Source organism: Macrosteles quadrilineatus, unplaced genomic scaffold, assembly GCF_028750875.1.
Source record: "Macrosteles quadrilineatus isolate MER2022 unplaced genomic scaffold, UCM_ALF_1.0 Scaffold_9__3_contigs__length_116548681, whole genome shotgun sequence".
Taxonomy (NCBI): Eukaryota; Metazoa; Arthropoda; class Insecta; order Hemiptera; family Cicadellidae; genus Macrosteles; species Macrosteles quadrilineatus.
The window spans coordinates 26,141,898-26,162,758 of record NW_026542602.1 but is presented as its reverse complement, the minus strand read 5'-3'; the positions used below and the strand labels follow the sequence as shown (position 1 = coordinate 26,162,758).

Genomic DNA, 20,861 nt, shown 5'->3' with positions numbered 1-20,861 from the left:
ATCTTCATACTAGCTCAGCTCCATTGGAAGTGATGAAGGTCTGATGCATTGTTGCACTCACATATGTCAATGCTGACTTAATCACATAAAATTGTAAGCCACTGTTCACACATATATATTATAACAAATTTCATTTACTATAGAGCTAAATTATAATTTTGAAAAGTTATTTAAATAAAATTATATTGAATTTGAAGCAATTTTGTTCCAAAAGTTATAGGCTATTATATATTTACATGAAATTATGTTATTTGAAAATTTCTATATTAAATTGTATTAAATTGATTACCTATTGGTCTGCATGGACAATTAATTACTATATAATGGTTTGAAAAGGGATTGACATTTAGATAAAATGAAAAACATATGGTGAAAATTAAATTATCTATGAAAAATATAAGTGGAAATATTGAATTGTTACAGCTGTCATATTACAATTTGAAATAAAGTAGCAACCTTATATCTCTGAATAACAATACTTATTATAAAACTGGGGTATCTAACAAAACTAGTGCTATGTATTTTGAAATTATTATTTTTATTTACAAATTTAATTATTATAATTTATATGTGTCTACATTTATATTATGCAACTAGTTTCAAGATTCAAGATTTGAAACGTGACCTAATCATCATGGTCAGTTTATTGTTGAGCATAGAGATAACCAGTAATGCCTGGGACAGGTCTGACCCAATAATATTGCAGATACAAAGAATCTGAGGATCCTGTCACATCCAAGCATTGAGGAAATGTCTATAAATGTCTTATGTTATTACATCACAGTGGAATACCTTGTCAAATAAGCTTTTAATGACATTAGTTTTTAATACCATAAATGTTTACAGAAATCAATATTTTTATTTGATAGTAAGTGGATTGGTAAAAAATCATAAAAATAAAGAGCGTAGCTTTCAATGACTCTTTTTATATAATAAAAGGTATTAAGTTTCCTAAAATTTGACTACAATATTTTTAAGGAATGAATATCTTATACATTCATAGTAGCTATTATTCGTGGTAAGTTGACATGATGATTAATGAAATACAATTTATAGCTAAAACATCTAAACAGCTATTGCGTTTCCAAGCTAAAATAAATAAAAAAAAACTTTGACAAGAATAGAACAATTAAAATAAGTTTAATTCTATTGATATATTTATTTCAAATTGTTAAGTTGAATACCCACCATTTTTTATGTAAAGCATTGGTGTTCATAATTATTTTTTGAAATTAACAAATTCTAAACAATGATTAAGGAATGCATTTAGGCGGTCCTTCGTTAACATATAACTTGGTTAAGTTTCCGCAAGGAAATTTATTAACTTGTTTATTTAATAGTACTAGCTTCTGGCACCAATCCAAATGTTGCTTTCAATTGTACATGTTTGAAGTGGTTATAATGGAATTTAGTATAAGTTGTATCATACTTCGCAAAAGATTATGCAGCCTTAAAACTTTGCACTTTTCCATAGTATATTGCACTTATAAAATTATTTAACCAATAGCATTTTCATCATTAAAACTAAGTCTACTTCACCTTTTAAACAGTTTTGTCATTATATTTTTTTAGTAATTTTTCAACTTAATAAAATAATGAGTAATAGATTTAGTGACACTGCAACAAATTCATGGTTATAAAAGACATAAACTAGACAAACATTTTATCTGGAAAAACATTTTGTTTTAGAAAACGAATTTGTGTAGACTATAAAGTTGTCAATTGCTATGAAACGTAATGAGAATATTTTTTTTATTAATGAATACTTGATAAAATATACAGTTTACATAATATACATTATCGAGGTAAATTATAAAGTTAATGAAGTATGTAGAACAAATGTTTTATATAAAGGTAACACGATCTTTACGATTGACCGTCGACAAATGTTACACTGCTGAGAAGATACAGACGTTAGACGTTGACACTAAACAAACCATGATGGTTGGGATAAATAACAGTATATGTTTTCTTTCCACACGGATCATTAAAACAATTAATATATTTCCTGGTTTAGCTAACTATGTTCGGGGTTTTCTGTATTAAAACAATTAGAATAGATACACGAAAGAATCTTATGATCCTGAAAGAAATTGTAGGCATAATAAACACCAAGTTGTATAATCAAGTTCTTTGATATGTAAAACGATATATTTATTATTTTTATCATCTTAACCCAAAATGGACATGAAATATGATTAGAACACTGGTCAATGTAAAATAAAAAGTTTGTATTAATATTAACGTTATCGTAGACAATGATCATAACAGAATTTGCACGTTCACAGTATTTTAAATACTGAGGTTAAAAATGCGTTTGCAATAAGTCAGATGGCAATGAGATAGCCAGAGTGAAACACATGTAACATAAAGTTAACAATGCAACAACATTTTACAGTCACTCTGCATGCACGGTTTTTTTATTATAATTCAAGTTTCTACCTGCATTTGTATGATTATAAAAATACAATGTTTTTTAAAGACTACTCTTAGTTAAAATTTTAGTTTTTTTTCATCAACCAGGGTGGAAAAAGGGTCCAGGGATGGTTAAATAATAAATTATTAATAAAGATAGAGCTACAAAACTAGGTACAAAGTCACTGAACACAAATGCCATTTTTAAACATTATTCAGTAATAAGTTACCTCCTGAGGGGGACGGTCCTATTGTAGTCAGAAGAAAATCTCAAATGTTGATATGGAAATTAATTTAAAGGTATTAGAATAGCTTAAATATAATAAAATACATTAGAATAATTTTTAGATTTCAACACATCACTATTTACAGCTTAGTAATCGTTGGTGTTGCACCTTTCTTTACAGTCGTATTAAATTTAATATTTTTCCTATAGTAAATGATTTAGTTTATTGGAAATGTGTAATGTTTAACTATATTCCTAACAATGACTTGTAAATATTTTTTTGTCATAAAATATTCCATTTGGATTTAAATGATCATTTAAGCTATGAATATTTGAACATGTTTGAGTGAAAAGTTTCATCAAAACTATTATGAATATTTTCCGATTTTCTTTGTTTATTCTTTGTTATGAACATATAAATAGTTCATAGCCAGCATATTGTACAGTACTTCAACCTTTTATCGGAATATTCTCTGGTATTTAATTTTATACTATACAGACATTTCAACACCATTTTTTGGGATTAAGCAAATATAAATCGTTACTGCCAACGGCATAATCATTGCGCGATAAGTAAATAACATATAATACTGTAACCGAATTCCCAACTCCATTGATCAAAGGGTGAAGCCCTTGGAAGCGCAAAATCAATGGTGGGATTCCGGTACAATATTGCTGAGGTGGAGGACCAACAATGACAACACAAGAGCTGGCTGGACACAAATATAATTTATTCATTCTAAAAATATGTATATATAAAAGCAACAATAATAAATAACAATAATAAATAACGATTAATGAATAGGCATTGCCCTAGCCAAGATATAATGATTCAAGCTTTAAAAATATTAAAAAAAATTTCTTTAATAAAAATACAATTTAATTTAGAATTGAAATTCAAGTTAGGCCTAAAATTGCCATAAAGCGAAAACATTTAAATGTGCTTTCAAAACAAATTAACTTAAGTTAGGTTAGGTGGCCACCTTATAAAATCATTTTAAAACATTTAAAGGGAATTACTTTAGCCCTAGGCCTACATTTAAAATAAATAATTTTTACATTTACAAACATGAAAACATTTACACTATCAACAAATGTGGTCGCCTCGCAAAGACTATAAAATATATTCCAAAAATATATTCCAAGCAGTAAAATAACCGTCAAGGGAGAAAAAAAAATTTTTACCCTCAATCAAGGGGTGTGAAACAGAATTAAAAGAGTAGAAACTAAAAATTTGAATGAAAGTTAAAGTTAAATTAAATTTAGAGAATGAAAGCCTAATTAATAAAATTGCAGGTAAAAAGATTACAGGTTTTATTTATAAGTTAAATGAAAACGTTGATGTGGAGTTAGATTTCTTCAGGTGGATGAGACTCTCCAAAAGGGCTGGACTGACCTGATCGTAAACCTTGTTGAAATCCAGGAAGCAGAAGTAGAAGTAGGGCCGAGTACAGGATGGCCTCTCCCCAGACATGGCAGCACGGCATTAGGCCGGAGTGGGCGTAGGCCTAGATGTGTAGGTAATTCCATCAGCAGGTACCGCAGTGGCAGTGCGAGGACTGGCAGTGGCACGGCGCATCAGTCTCAGCGGTGCAGTCCAGGAGAATGCTCATGTTAAGTCAGTCAGCAACTAATGGTGGCAGGCTTCAGGTGGAGTCGCCAACCCTGATACAAAGTATAGATCACTGACCTGGCCTAATTAGGGCTAACATGTCTCAGAGTCCATATATTCAGTTTGCACTAGGCCTGAATAAATCAAAAGGGCGTAAAACATTCTCTTTACCTGCAGTCAGCGACCACATTTTTACAAAAGCTGTTCTAGTGTCTAGCCTAATCAAACATGGTTTTCTAAAGAATAGTAACATGATCTCACATGAATAAAAGTGCATGAATGTGCTTGCTTATTCACAAGTTTGAGAACAAATGAAATGGGAAATTAAAAGGTTATTATCTTGGCTAGGCTACTGTAACTGACTAGAGCAAAAATTTAGGCTAGCAAAAGTTACTAGCACAACCAAAATTATAACTAGCCTAGAAACTTTTAATGTAATTGGGTCCAGACCAGCTCACAGTTAAACACAAAAATTACACAAAATGACTCAAAAAATTACACAGAAATGATGTTAACACTTTAACTTGGTCTTTTAACCTTAAACATGAAAATTGGCTCAACTTTTAATATCACTTGTACTGAACAAGTTAACTCAACGAGGCATGCACATTGTGTTATCTAGTGGACTCGAAACTCTCAGAAAACAGTACAAAACACATCAAAATGACTCAAAATGACAACATTTCTGAACAATAGTGAAACAGTGAAAAATGAAACAAAATTAAATAAGCGAGGACTAGGCCTGGCGAATTCAACTTACCCGTGGTATGAAAACTCTACTCGCAGAAATGCTCCATTCCGAGCAGTTGCGAAACGATCTATGAAACTAAAAACTTCAGGGTTCACAAAAGAAAACTCCTCCGGAAGAAAACCCCGTAGCCTTGGAACAATCTCAAACCCAAAGTCTGAGAAACGGGAGCCACAAAATGTCAGCCGATGAACGTTCAGCAGAACGCAGCCAGTAGTACCAACCACACAACAAATTAAACAGTGCCGTTGAGCATTGAGCACATACACACGGCACAATACAATTTGGTGAAACTAAAAATATTTAAAACCTACATTTTATCTGCAAATTGATTTGGTTAGCGTAGTAAAAGTAATAACTCATAACGGTCTTTTATTTTTTATGTCTGTGGTGTATGTTTCTGGTCTATCTCTGTATTATAATGGCCTTATTTCTCAGCGTTTTACCGAAAAACAAGATCACCGTTGTTAATGAAAATGTCAACCAGTGGTATGGATGAAATAGAGAGGTAGTCTCTAACTACTGTACTTTTAACCAATCTGGAAAAATAGCTTTTAATTTTACATCCAGGGCCTTAAAGAGCTACAAAGCTGCTGTTTTAGTTGAATCATCGGATATAAAAATAGACTAAAGTGATAAGACTAAACATCATCGAGCATGTGTTCTATCTATTTGAATCCTCCAACTAAATCATAACATTAAAAAAATTCTTTCAAGACCACTGCACTACTATTATTGTACATACTTTTGATGCTGTTTTATTAAGGTTTGTTTAAATTTTCAGGTAGAAGTGTTCTTTTCCTCTTCGACTTACCTAGAACTTCTACAAAATGAAGACTTCTTCATTCTCTCTCCGAGTGATGCGAAGGGTGAGTTTTAAAAGATTATATTTATGTCAATACTTTTAAGTAGGATAATATGCAAGTGAAACACAATTTTCAAATGACATTATAGTAATCCATGAAATATATTTAGAATAAAATATTATTTTGTACCAAATTATTACGAAATAATAGTATTTTAAAATATATATCTAGATTAAATATAATTTACTGAGCAACTCCGTTAAACAGTTAGTAGGATTTGAACCTTTAATTAATTACACAAAGCATATTACAAAAAAATCTTATTTTAGAAAGTATCAGAAATTACAAATTTACATTGTGAAAAATAGAAAATATATTCAAATATAGTAGAGAAAATTGTACATTAAATTAAATGACCCTAATTAATATAATGTAATATTAAGGAACCTTAATTGATATTGCATCACGTATTCGCCATGGGACTTAAGAAAACATTTAATATCGCAAACATATTTCTATATAAATAAAATTATAGTTTTGTCTGTACATTGGTCAGAATTGTATATTTTTAGGCTATTTTTACGTTTTATACATTAAAGAAGCAGAAACGAGTCTTATCTCTATTTCTGTCTATCTGTCTATCTTTCTGTCTATCTGCAACTTATTAAATAAAAATCATTAATAAGACTGGATTTCGAACTAAGGAAATTTTTTTATGTCATTCTTTTTATGCTGTACACATTTGGAACCGTAATTCCATTAGGAATTTAAGATAGTACAAAGTTGTTGAATACTGACAAACTTTATAAACAGTTTAAATTTATATTGTTCATTCAACAAATAATGCAACATTATTTTACCGGTCGTTAAAGTATAACAATCCAAAGCATAAAAACAACCATCAATTCAGCCTAGCTCAATTAAAAACAAAGAAATAAAATTACCGTGATTCTTGCGAATAAAAAGTAGCAGTTGTATTCTAAATCAAAACAATCTGAACAAAATTCTACAGTAAAAAAAACTAATTTTCCGGGAGTCATAGAGGCTTTTCATCAAAATATTTTACTGTTCATAACAGTTTATCTTTCGGTAAAACAAACATACTAAGACATTATGTAAATATCAGAATTATCAACGACTACTTTACAACTCCATAAGAGGCTATTCAGATGTACACTACTTGATCACGACCCATGTGTGTCTATCTCCGGAGCGTTGATCTAGAGAATGTCCAACGGTGACTGAGACACATTTGTAATTGGTGATTGGAACTTCAGAAGCCAACGTTTGATTAATCCAAGGCTCACACGACGGAGATTGGAACAGATTGGATCTTATGTGGGAAACTTACATCAAAGGTGAAATATGACGGAATGAAAATATCATATATGACACTCATGATGCATGCAGATACAACGTAGCAATCTGTATAATCCAGCAATGTTTTGTTTTAATAAAATATAGTTTAATGGGTTTACAAATACAATGCACTTCAACACGGTTGAAACTTCAATTTGAATATGAATTAAAAAAAAATAATGCAGAATTATAGCTTAAATATCCATATTTTGATAGGTAATGAATTTTGTATTTTTAAATGACTCACGATTATTAGCAATTAGTTAAGGAAATTATGATTAATATTTTGCATAATAGTTAGTAATAATAGCATAATAGTAAAGTTTATTACTGAGCCCAAACCAAATATTTTTGGTATCAGCTCTAGTTTAGGAAAAGATCGAGGCTTGAAAATAAATCTTTGCCTTTGAAATTAACTCTATTTTTCGTCATGCTGTGCAAAGAATTCACAAAAGGGATTTTCACACATATTTCTATTTGTATGAAATTGTTTACCTCTTGTTTTGCTTACTTAAGAAAAGATTTCGCCAATACTTGTTAATATACATTTTATAAAGAAATGTAATACACATAATTTTAGGCAAGTTTCATTCAAAAGTAGAACCAGCATAAACCAGTTAAGGTGGTAGCCTACAAAAAACCTGAAAAACTATATTTTGTGGAAACAAATTTCCTTCCAAAGACCCAAAAATATCCTAAGAGTTACTTCAAGTTATTCGTGGAATACGTTAATTATGAGAATAGCGCAACTTGGGGCACAAGTTTCAGCTCAACTTAAGACGTAGGAAATGAATTCACGGTTGAGAGAGAAATTAAACAAGGGAGAATTGTGACGCGCTGCAGTTTGTAAGGTTCCTATCTAACTTTCTGTAACCTTACTTTAATATATATTGGAGATGAGAAAATTTACAAAACAGTGTTAAGTATGTTTCTTCCAACCATCATAAAATTAACAACTCGAAAAAAATTGCATGCATATATCTTTCTAGAAGAAAACTGTTAGGTCACACTAAAATCCACATACATAATTTTCAAGTAGCAATAAATATATACACTACCCAGTTAAAATTATATAACAAAATACAACAAAGAAAATACCGTAATGATTCAAAATAACATTGATAATAGGAACATTTAATTGGATTAAGATTCAAGTTTACTTCTAGTTTTTAACAGGTCTCGATTTTAATTTTTTTCTAAGCCAATGGATAAAAGCTATGCTATTACAAAACTATGATGTGATTGACAACACAACAAACAACACAAGATCCAAAACTACAAATGGAAACATAAAAAAGGAAAAAATATATTTTGTTTGTTAATAACTCATATGTTTGACAAATACACTAGGAAAGCATTTAATTTATCTAATAAATGATGATTGTAAAATAATTATTTCAACACTCTTAAAAGTTGTATTCAATGATGTTTTGTTTATAACAAAATTATATGTAAACTATTGTAAATAAGTTCAAAACTGTTTGTTGGCCAAAAGGAATACCAGTTGTTAACTTACAATAATTCAAACTGGAATTCAAATTTCAATAGGTTGTGCAGGGCGTTTCGTAACTCTCTGCTGGTTTAAAAGGTGTTATTTCTGGGTTAGTTACAAATTCAATTATCACATTTTAATCTGTTTTAAGTCATGGTTACTCACAACGCCACCATTATGAATTTTTCAAAAATTGTTTTTTTAATAACCGTAATACATAGAACTTTAAAATACGCATGAATATTTAAACTAGTCCTACTAATTTATTAAAATAACATAAAAGATTTCCAAATGTAAAAATCAAAATTAGGACCGTGTTAGTTTTTTGAACAAATATAATTATAAACCGTTAATCTTATTAAAACACACAAGGATGATATTTTATTGGCAGTTTTAAGACAAACGCAATGACACCCCAACATTGGAAATCCAATAAAAATAACTGAGCTATTACATTTTTCGTTTTGCGCCGCCATCAGGGTGGGTATATACGCTGGCTTGATCGTTTACAACGATATAACAATCGCAGAACCAATACAATAGTTCCATAAACGTTATGATTTCTGATATAATAGGCTTTTTAATTATCTTACAACTGATCATGTAAAATAATTACTTGGGAATATTTTCCCTTAAAAGAGCAACAGCAGGGAGGGGAGGTAAAGCAAATAACTCCGCAACGTCGGGAGGGAGTATTAGAAGGGTTCAGCTTACACGTCAACTTGGCTGTATAGTGTTTGTAAAGCTCAAAGTCGCCCTAAACCTGCTGAAACCGCTCCTTGCGATAAATCCTCACGACTTGTGTAAAGCCTTAAACGCAAAGGGAACCTTACCTTGGTTATAAGTTGTTATAATTCTCTGTTGAATGCTATATACTTTAAACACTCGAAAACTCGTTATTATTCAAGTCTATTGATAATGCACAAACCACTTGATTGACTAATTTTATCTAGGTTAAGTGGTTATAGTGAATGCCCTGAAGATTGCTGGTTCGATCCAAAGTGAAATAGTTCTGGACCCAAATGCTAATTAAATTGATATTGGGGTATGATGATGTCTAAGAAAAGCTCTTCCTTGCATAGGGCCAACGATCGTTCCCTAAAAAAAAAAAAATAACTAATAGCCCAAAAATTTGAAAAGGAAAAAAATATTTAAAATGTAATAATCTATCTATATATTAATAGGCAAGCATGTTTCTTTAAAACCTTTTTTCTCAGCTCGTGTGCATCGCAGGGAGAATCTACGCATACTGTTGGAAAGCTATTTTCCTGTAGATGTGCAGAATGCCTTTAAAAATTAAAATAGGCTAACAAATAAGCACAAAAAATTAATTTGAAAACTTAAAAAATTTAACATGGACCATATGGGTTGCCATGAGGGTGACGAAATAACAACAAAATGTGAACAGAAAATCAAAACAAATGGAAGAAATTCCAATCACATGTTTTATTTATAGTGCGGGGAGAAACTAGAGAAGTCTGTACATTAATTATTTTTGGTCGAGTTTCGATCACAGGACGACCACTAGTAAAATTTAAAATGATGAAATGTACTAAAACTGACCATGAGTGATGAGCGATAGGAGAAGGGCAACCATATGTGAACATTGGTCATAAGCTTCTGCGTCTGGTCAACGAAACGGGTATAGGCTTACCTAGTTAGTGGTAAGGGGGGTATGCACAATAAGCTTCGGTTGACGTGCTAGAATCTTATTCCGCCCTTCCTACAATACAATATCATGAGCGACAAATTATCTAACACTAAAGATTCACCTGGGTCTCAACAGTTTTAATAGTTTCGTGAGACGCGTCTGGGAGAAGGTGGTTAAATGTGATTTTAACTGGTTGAAAACATTATTTATAATTTTAATTATTATTTTCTAATGGGAAATATATGTATGGTGTTTTGCTAGTTTGTATATATTTAAGCGATCTATCCAAAAACTCTATTAGAACCACAGGGAATCCTTGGAATAAAATTGGAATACATCATTTACTATAAAATTAATACGATATAATTCACGTTATTTGTGATGGTTTCTGTGATCCTTTTTTAGACAGTATTATGTTGTCTATCTTTTTGAGAAAGTAAGGAATATTGGTTAGTTGGAGAATTTGGTCAATTGAAGGTTATTTAGAAGTATACACTCCCCTATGACAGTAATATATCATAGACCTACTAAGCCACGTTTGTGATTTCAGAATTTCCGTGATTTCATGACTGATCTTCTAAAAGTTTTAAATATAGGCCTAATTAAAAAGGAAAGAAGAATAACTTTAGTTTTGCCCTTACTGAATTGCAAATCTAATATGAATGACCAATATGATTCGAGAAGATTTAGGTTTATTTCCGTTGAATGGACTTGAATATATTTAAGAGAGAACACAGGGTTTATTGCAAGATAAACCCCTTCATGAGTGCAATGATAAAATCTTACATTGTTGAATATGATGGTTTTGTATTTGTAGACTCTTTAGCTGAACCAAGTTCTCTATAAACATAATTCTTATAGGTTTAGGAGTCGGCTTGATATGTGCCTGATATCAAAATAGTGATTTATTTAAATAGGTAATAAATGTAGATTCTCACACTAGGTTTGGTAAGTTACTACGGGGATATAATAAATAAGTAAGGATTATCAGAAATTATCCATTGAAAATATATTTTGACAAAATACCAATAACCCTATATTCGTAATGAGTGTTATTTTATACAAAATGCAAAAGTTGGTGTAATAGATTATACGAGTATAATTGAGTTTAACTATACATCGACTGATCGACCATGTCATTCGGCAAAAAATCTATCTGTAATCTTTTATGATACAATAATAAGAAATCTTCGTTTCCTATTTGGTTCATTTGAATTTAAATTAATACTTCAAACCACTACAATACTCAAATGGGGCTTAACGTAAATAAGCAATACACTACGGTCATTATAAATACAACTGTCACTAGCACTAAAACATTTATTTAGCAACCAAAAATGATAACCGGATTGGTAAATAAACTCTAATTTTCGTTTAACGTGGAACCCCTTTAATTTCCTAAAGGACCTGTTTATAATAGCTCTTTAACTTAAATTCTACTAATACCATTGTTAACACAATTCTTTAGTAAATATACTCGTCAAAGTCGTTGCGGTGGTATTAATAATTGAACAGAACACAACTTAACAAAGCTTTACAGATCTCTGCTCAGGGACAATATTACAAAACAAAAGAATTCTTAAGAGGCAATATTCCTGGAACACAAAACGGATTGCACAAAGACTACTCGTATAAAATTGAAGATAGGAAAGCGCATGGCTCAAACAGCGCAGCTAGGTCTTCCAGCAATACTGAGGCGGATTAAATCGTACTCATAAATAATTAATTGTAGGCCTAATTGATAAAACATTGTTTCAATAAAACTTTTTTTAGTGCTTCATATCTTTTTTCAGATTAAATGGCTTTAAGAAGTGTTGTTTTTATACTATTTCCTAATACCCAAATACTTTTTTTTTTTATGTAGTTACTATCTATTGATTGTTGAAATGAAATGTTAGTGAGGGAAGAAGTAAATGCAATAAGTGATACTCTAAGTCTAATTTTAAATTTTTAAGAGTAGCTGTAGCAGGTTTATAAAAAGTAGTAGGATGGCAATTGATTTTCAGAAATCATCCAAATAAGGCGAGGATTGGGGCCTGTTTCATGAAACCCCTGTAATACAATGCCTGTATTACAGGACTTTTAAATTTAAATTTACAATCCTGTAAAATTATGTTTCATAAAAATAATTTTAGTCCTGTAGAATCACCTGTAATATTTACCTGTATTATTTATTTTAACACACAGCTGTTACTGGTAATTTTTTATATAGTTTTGTTGCTATGAATGAACTGTTGTAGCTTCCTTGTCTATGGACATATTTTAATGAAATTTAAAAATTTGGTTTACTTCATACTAAGCTATTAATATTGCAATAATAAACCCCCTATTTTCATCCCTGTAGCAGCAAACCTAAGTAATCATCAAAGTGAATGCTATTTAAATAGACACTAAATCTGACAATTTAAGGGAATAATTTAGTGGAATTCCAGCCAGGTAGATGGAAATTCGCTTATTCTGCAGGTCTGTTGCGGCAGAGTATTATGAATATAGTGATATTATTTAATCTATAAACTTTTCTTTGATAAAATATCTTTTTATGAGTTTAAGTCGTGAGATATTGATTTAAGAAAGAACCAGTTTATTAAAATTAAGATGATTTTTATACCACACGTCGATCATAAATTGATATTAATTGTTTATTAGTTTAGTCCATTTTGACCTAATTTTCATTGGGGTATAGGTTAATATTTCATAAACACGCTGTTCGTACACCTTACGAGCTTAACAGTTGTCTTAATTTTCTAGTGTACACTTTTTTTGGATCCCGATGAAATGTCATCTAGGATAGAATATATTTTTATTTTAAAAATATGTATGAGTAAAATTCTGCACTCACCACCTTAGTAAGATTGCTGCGGCGAGGGTATTTTAAAGTAGCCGTTTCAGTTCAATTCTTAGAACAAAAAGTTTCACATAACAGCATTGTTTACTTTCATAATAGCAAAGTTTTACGCACAACAACACGGGTAACTGACCAATGCGGTTCAAGGATTGAGAGTGAAGAAGTAAAACTGTAATGATTTGAACTTCAACTAATCAGCTGTTCAGGCCAATTTAATTGTTGAGCCGTGCAATTAGTGTTTGGTACAATGGTAGAATGTTCCCTTGCATTACTGTCAGTGGCATTGAGAGGTTATAAACGAAAACATAACCTCTCTTAGAAGTTATTAGTAGTGATATCTAGTAATAAAACCACTGTCCTAGGTAAAGAAGTGTACGCAAATCGCGTAATTAGTGTTAACGCAATCGTTGCGTAAACTATTATAACGTTGTTAGTGATTATTAGGATGCTCAAGGGTCTATGGATTGAACTTTGTGCTTGCACTGGGTTCTAATCCTGTGAATTTATAATGATTTTGGCTGTTATTATTTCATTAAACCACATATATAAAACAAACAAAAGCAAAGACTCTTATGTCAGGGTTACTTACTTTAATAAAAGCCTCGTTATAATATTCAACTATCCATGTTGGTAAATATTATGTAAATTAACTTATAGATTTGAACATATTTTATACTTATTTTATTGCATTACTGGCTAGGTTATTGTTATCTAAGAGTTGTTATATATTATTTGTTACTCAGTGTTGTTTTTTATTAATTATTGTTACTCACTGTTGTTATTTATTAATTGTTACTCACTGTTGTTAATTTTTCATTGTTAGTTGTTATTTATTTTGAGAATATTTATTTATTGTTACTCTATTGCACTCAATCTTTGTCACTTATTATTTATTTAGAGTATTAACATAATTGAACAGCCGTCCATGTATTCACTCTTGATCAGTTGATTTGTTACTGTTAAGCATGCACAACAATGTATTTAACTGTATTGGTTGTAACCGTTAAATGAATGAATAAATAAATAAATAAATAAACACATAATTGCATAGTTTATTTCTACTACAGAATCTTTTTTTTAATTTTACTTAAAACGTTTGGTAAAGTTTAACGAAATCAATACATTTAGGGATTGTGCAAAATATATACTTTTGAAAAATAACAGTATTTGCATTATGAAGAGAAACTATTATTGAATTAGTTTTGTCATATTTTTGTTTAATACACATAAGTAAACAAGCTACCTATTGATGTAAAATCTTTGAGTTCATTAAGCAATTAATTAATGTACTATTTCAACAATAAACGCACTTTATTCGGCAAAAATGCATCTTTGGAACGTTTAAAACTTCCAATTAAACATGTTATGGTTGTTCCTAAAATTTTGCATTAGTTTACTACTAGACTGTGGAATTTTTAATTATGAAAATATAAAATAGATTTCTTACCTATTAGGAACATTATTTTAAGGAAGGATGAATATATTTCATTAAGGATAAATATTTTACAGGCACAATATCAAATTATATGTTAATACCAGATTGCATTGTAAACTGTTGTGATTCTACTTTGGATACCTCAAACATGTATGAGAGGTTGTGCAGAATATTTATTTAATACCGCTCCAACTCCTCAATGGAACTACAAAGACTTCGTTTCGCATGCGCGATCACGTTACCAACCTAACAATGCTACATTTCCCTACATAAAATTACCAGCAGTTCTTGGTAGAAGTAAATGGCCAGAAATATTTCACATGCTAATGTACTTTTGTTTAAAGGTCTTTGTTTAAAGGCACATCCTTAGGTTTCTCGTAAATATTTTCCATAATACCACTTTAGCCCAAAATCGTATGTTTATTAAAGTATTGCTAAACGGCCTTTGTTTAGTGTATTATGAATACTTGAGGCGATATATGTTGAACATTGCAACTGTTAAAATGAGGGTGTCAATAAACACTGTACAACTTGGTTCCCCTCAATATTAAAAATTGTTAAAAGGAAAACAAATCTAGTTATTTAACTCGGATATCAATGAGTACATTTTAGCTAAACGATTGAATTGCTTCTAATTGATTTGTGAAATTAAATTATAAATTTATTGTCGTTTTCTCTCAGCACTACATACGAGTCCCTAACCGGAACGAGTATTTCAAAACGTTGAACGTTGAACCCGGAGGATACATTTATGACCTAGGAAAACTCAATTTAGTAAAATAAACCTTGATAAAGATTACATAAAAATTTCAAATATTTTATTTCTTTTGTTATGTTTAAAAATTTAAATTATGAAACCTAGTTTAAATTCTATAAAGTGAGATTATATAACTTGAAAAGTAAAAATGTTTAATATTAATTTAATACTATTTATAAAAATGGTAAATGTAAGGGTTGAATTCTCACATCACTACTTATAATAATTCATTATACTTATGTGTGGTCTTACTTTTGTAAAAACCCACTCTCCCCCTCTTTATCGTTGTCGAATAATACCAGGAATTGATAAAATTATAAAACGTTATTTGGAACTTAATTCTCGTATGAGTTTTCACCTAGCTACGCAAGTATACATTAATAAATTATGAGGAGGGAAACACTGAATGGGTGGAATGAATGAAGTTTTCAGACTTGAGTTTGAGGGGATATTTCGTGTTTGAATTGGTAACCCTGTATTTAGTGTAGCGCAAGTCCGGCAGATGTCTCTGAGAACACCTTCTCTACCACCCTCCACAGATCAATATAAACCCTAGTTTCATCGAGATGTTGAATGTGTCCTAACAAAAATTAATTTCGGGTAGTATACGTTAGATAACAAATACCAAAAACAGTTTATATTCATTTTAAGCTGAGTATCTACTTTTAAGTAGGCAGTAAATGAAAACAAAAATCAATTTTACGGAGTTATTTATTCATTTTAGTCTTGCATTTAGACTAATCAGGTATATTCAGAAGTGCAGGGTGGTTCACAGGAAACTGAGACTTTTGAATCGCAAATTTCTTGGTGACTGATGGAGGGAGAAACTCGGATATAAGGTCATTCAGCTCCACATCCAATGCCATTTAGTTACCATTATGCTGCTGTAGACGAAAGATCATTGCATGTTGGCATACGATGCTTTTGTAAAAATTGGTAAGTCAACATGGTAAGTCAAGAGCTTAACCATGTTTTAGACGCCACCTTCGTATTGGTTGCCAGTTACTATACAATTTTAAGGCGGGCTTCTTAATTAAAATTTAAGGATCAGTTGTGAAAACAAAAACACATGGAACACAGTTTAGTGTGCTGTGGGAAAATTTGAGGTTTATTGTCCATCTCCCTTTGAAAAAAAGAACTCCTGTCACTGTTAACTATCCTGCACGATACGTGAACTCGTAAACATGATAAGAGACTTTTTCATTCCAGAACTTAAAGGGTAGAAAATCGTCATCAATAACATATGATTTCAACAAGTTGGGGCTACTGCTTACACGGCCAATGCCTCTATGGCAGCAGTTTGAGTGTTATTTCATACCGCGTTCACCGGACTTGTCAATGTGTGACTTTCCCCTGTTGAGTCATCTGAAGACATGTATTTTCAAAGAAAAACTACGTACTCTGGAAGAATTGAAGGCCACAAGCAGGAGCCAAATTTAACTAATCAAAGAAAAGTTACTGAACAAAGTGGAACGTTTTCGACTAGTTAAAAAAAATGTGCGTCCGTTTCAATGGCCGCTATTTGAGTGATGTAATTTTCAAAACTTAAAAAAAGGTATTTTTATTTTACTTTGAAAATAGCATAAGTTTTACTTCATTTCTATGTCAATAAAACTTTTCTATTTTAAAAACTTTAGGAGCAATAGTATTTTTAAATCCATCCTCTTCCTATGGACAAATAATTCCGTTATACTGCAGTGACATTAAACTGTATGCTAAATAAGTACCTTTACTCCAAATGGCGAAACATAATCAAACTGGTGTAACTGGTGTAATCTAAATATCTTAAGAACCATAACTATACGAACAATAGGGTTTACTGTTTACTGTTTACCCACAATAGGGTTTTCTGGTTACTGTGTTAGTTTGCAAAACAAGTACTTCTCAGCATGTTACTTTGCCCACTTTTCTAGCTATTTTCATTGCTCAGTCATCATCAGGAGTGAGAAAAGGTAGTGGACAGTGTGGACTAATGACGTTTCCTCATTTTGCATTACAGCTGATTAAAACAAATGGTAGTTTTCATCACTAGTAGTTAGTAGCTCCTTTTAGTAAGGAATTTTTGCGCCGAGATTGGAAATGCGATTATGTACCAAACAGACACTTTCGTTTTGTGTGTAAACCAGCTATTTTAATCATACTGTGGAAACAACCTTCAAATTGTTACACAATTATACCACATAATTTGAGGTCATGCAAAGTCGTCACCCATGTTTACATTCTATTGTTTACAAACATATCGTGTTATTAGCAGTGTTTTCAAACAAACTTTGAGGTCATCGAACCAAAAAATTAACAATGTTTTTTTTGTTCCCTGTTTGAAGTTATCCAAAATCAATAAATTTGTGGACGATTACGAGAACTGAAAATTGGTGTTTTCCAGACAGTACGATGAAAATTTAGTTTTAGTTTATTTTTATCTAATGATACTAAACCTTAGATTGGCTGCACTATATTAATTCTTCTTACATGTAAAATGTTATAAATAAACAAAAAACAATGTTATGAACCATTTGATTAAATTTATAAAATAATTGACAGTATAGCTAGTATTTTGATTGCGGAGTTTAAGGTTAGCAATGACATTGTTTATTTCGTCACCACAACAATGCAGTGCAGTCACAAAAATCCTAAACTCAATGTTGTATGTACACTTGTAGAGTTTATTTTTAAACAATGAAATATTTATTTTCATCATAATTCATATAAGAGAAAAAAGTTATGAAAATTTACTTAGTTATGCAGAAAGTTACTAAATTATGCAAAGGCTACAAACGAAAGATTGGTAGTAATCTGTCATACTCATACTACAATTTCCTAATATTCATTCATTGTTTCTTTTCAGGTGGGTATTGGCTTACGATAATTAATTTAATGTTCCTCATTTAACGTAAGTACTCAATTTTATTAATTAAATATTTTAGACAAAAATCAATTAACAATTGATAATTCATTATAATTGATTTTGCGTTTTAATAATCGATTAAAAAAGTGCAAATCTATACAAGATAAAATACAGCATATTTATTTATGGTAGGGGGGAAATTGCATTAGTCTAAAGCAGTTTTATTAGCTCAGCATTGTAGTATTCTTATGTTTTAATAATTGCTTTTAAAATTTGTTATTTCTACTCTCAAACAGTAATTATAATAATATGAACATAAAAACCCCACTACTTATTTTATTTTAAAATGACGCAACCCCATTTGGTTTTCAAGTACAAAATATAAATTGTCGATTAATTCGTTAAGATTTTTACTTAATCAACCACCTTATACGATGACGGTTTTATGTCACTCACCGATATAAACGATAAAAAAGTAATACTTTAACAAATTATACAGTTTTAAACATACAGTATAATCATGGAGTTTAGTAAGACACAAAGCCAAAACACGAAAAAATAGTATGCTTTTCTCTAAGTAGCAAGTTAAAATATTTATAGCTGAGTTTCTATGATAAGTTTTCTATTTTTTGGTGTCATAGAAATATTTTTATCTAAGCATTGTAAACATTGAAATAATTAAATTTAGTTTTCTATCATCTTTTAAAATTAAAATTCCTTTAACAATATGATTAAATGATTATTTAAACCTACCTTTATTAATTAAGAAAATCATTTTTGGGTAAAACCGTAAGAATTATTTTTGAAGACACGGGCCTAACCCCGGTCCTAGTTAAATCCATCGTAGACTTTTAACGTGGATAGTAGTCCTATAGTTAGTAAATTATAGCATTTAACACAGTATTTTTACTGCATAACCTTTATAAATCATTGTTTAGAAACCCATTTCTAAGTAAGTATCATAGAATGATCAATCAATAAATAATCAATGAATGATTAAAACAAAAAAATTTAACGGTTAAAGCAATTACTATATAATAAATCTCAGATATTGCCTGCTACAGCTCTGTAAGCGAACGGCTTTGGTTGCTGCCGCAAAGTAGGGGTAGTTTAAGCCACAAATTGGGATAAAGAACCCCAGATGGTCTCATTGCTGCCAATTCTGTGGCAAACCTCCTATCTCAACCCAAACTCATTTTAAGCTACTAAACCCCAATTTATTTATTTTCCAAATACGTTACTACCTACCTTACATTATTCCATCTACTTCGTATTCATAATATTTGTTATCCGTTTCCGTTATTACAAGAGGCTATGGAATGTTCCAATTGGCGGGAAAGTATTATCTATATATTCAAAATTATTAAAAGTTAAACACACTTCTCATTGTTTTACAAACCTTAAGGATCAGCTATGCTAATACCTAATACTTGTTAAGCATGAGGTTTGTCCCGGTTTGATGGAGAGAATTTTGTTGTTTAAAATGCATTTTTTGTAACTAACCAATTGAAAAACTATGTTAAAAGAAACAAATATGAAATTATAGGCAAACCACTTATAATGTTGTGTCGCTATTAAAGTTAAAAGTTTTATCGCAAAATATTTTGGAGTTTTTAAGAAGATAATTCACATTTTCATTACAGGTACCAAAAAGGTGAGTAATATTAACGAGAGTCTCTGTAACCATCTCGACTCTTGTAAACCTTTCAAGAAATTTCCCTTGAGGGGTATTTGTACTTTTATGAAAAAGACGTCAGATTTCGCTTTTACATTTCTTTTAGTTTGGAAATGACAACTTAATGACAAAGTAACATAGTTAATTAATTTTTCTTAATATTGAATATTACAAATAAAACTGGTATAAATTGTACACAATATACGCCTATCGATGTAAAAAAAATTAGTTCTTAATTAACCAGAAAGTCAAGATGCAGATTAGGAAAAGCCATTGAAATACACAAAATTATGAATGGATGCAGCATTTTATTTGAACTATATGAAAAATCTTTTTAAAAAATAATACGCTTTTTGGGTAGTCTATGCAATTCTTAAAGACCTAATTAAAGAAGGAAGTGAAAGAATATTTAGTAGAATTTCGTGTTCTACCATCAGAACATTTCATTTATATGTACCAATAGTGTAAGTGTAAAATATTTATTTCAAGTGTTATTAGGCGTATTTCTTTTCGTAAAATTACCAACGCGTAACGTAGTCAGTAAATATATATATATATATATATTGCTTAAGTATTTTATTCGTTTGGCTATGTACATTGCATACTCTTAAACAAAAAAACCTTTCTAGTCAAGAAGATAACAACTTTATTTTTTACTTATCATTATCAATACGTCTACTGGAAACCTTTTACGTGTGTAACGCTAACCAAAACTTGTAAATATTAAAAATTAAAATGATCGTAAGAATAGCTAAGGATATAGTTAAATTCATCTGGAAACAAGCGTAGGGACACAGAAAGGCAAATAATCTTTGATGGTTAATTATTACAACTGATCTTGGATTGTAATTGAGTCTCTTATCGGTTTAGGCAAGTATATTTTCTCCACGAGCGCTGGGTTTAAATCCCTACAATCAGCAATAATGTATCATGTGTTTAACGTTGATTTAACGATTCGTGTTTGTGTGACTCAATGGTTCAAAACCATTCATAAA

General features: G+C 30.5%; 1 protein-coding gene across 1 annotated transcript in view; it reads left to right on the top strand.

Annotated features, from left to right (window-relative positions):
- Positions 1–20,861, top strand: part of LOC129002537 (neo-calmodulin-like) — a 117,499-nt gene that overhangs the window by 20,495 nt on the left and 76,143 nt on the right. The window contains exon 2 of the mRNA XM_054430412.1: positions 5,786–5,870. Coding sequence (XP_054286387.1) covers positions 5,832–5,870 — 39 coding nt within the window. The 5' untranslated portion in view covers positions 5,786–5,831. The remainder of the gene's footprint in view (positions 1–5,785; positions 5,871–20,861) is intronic.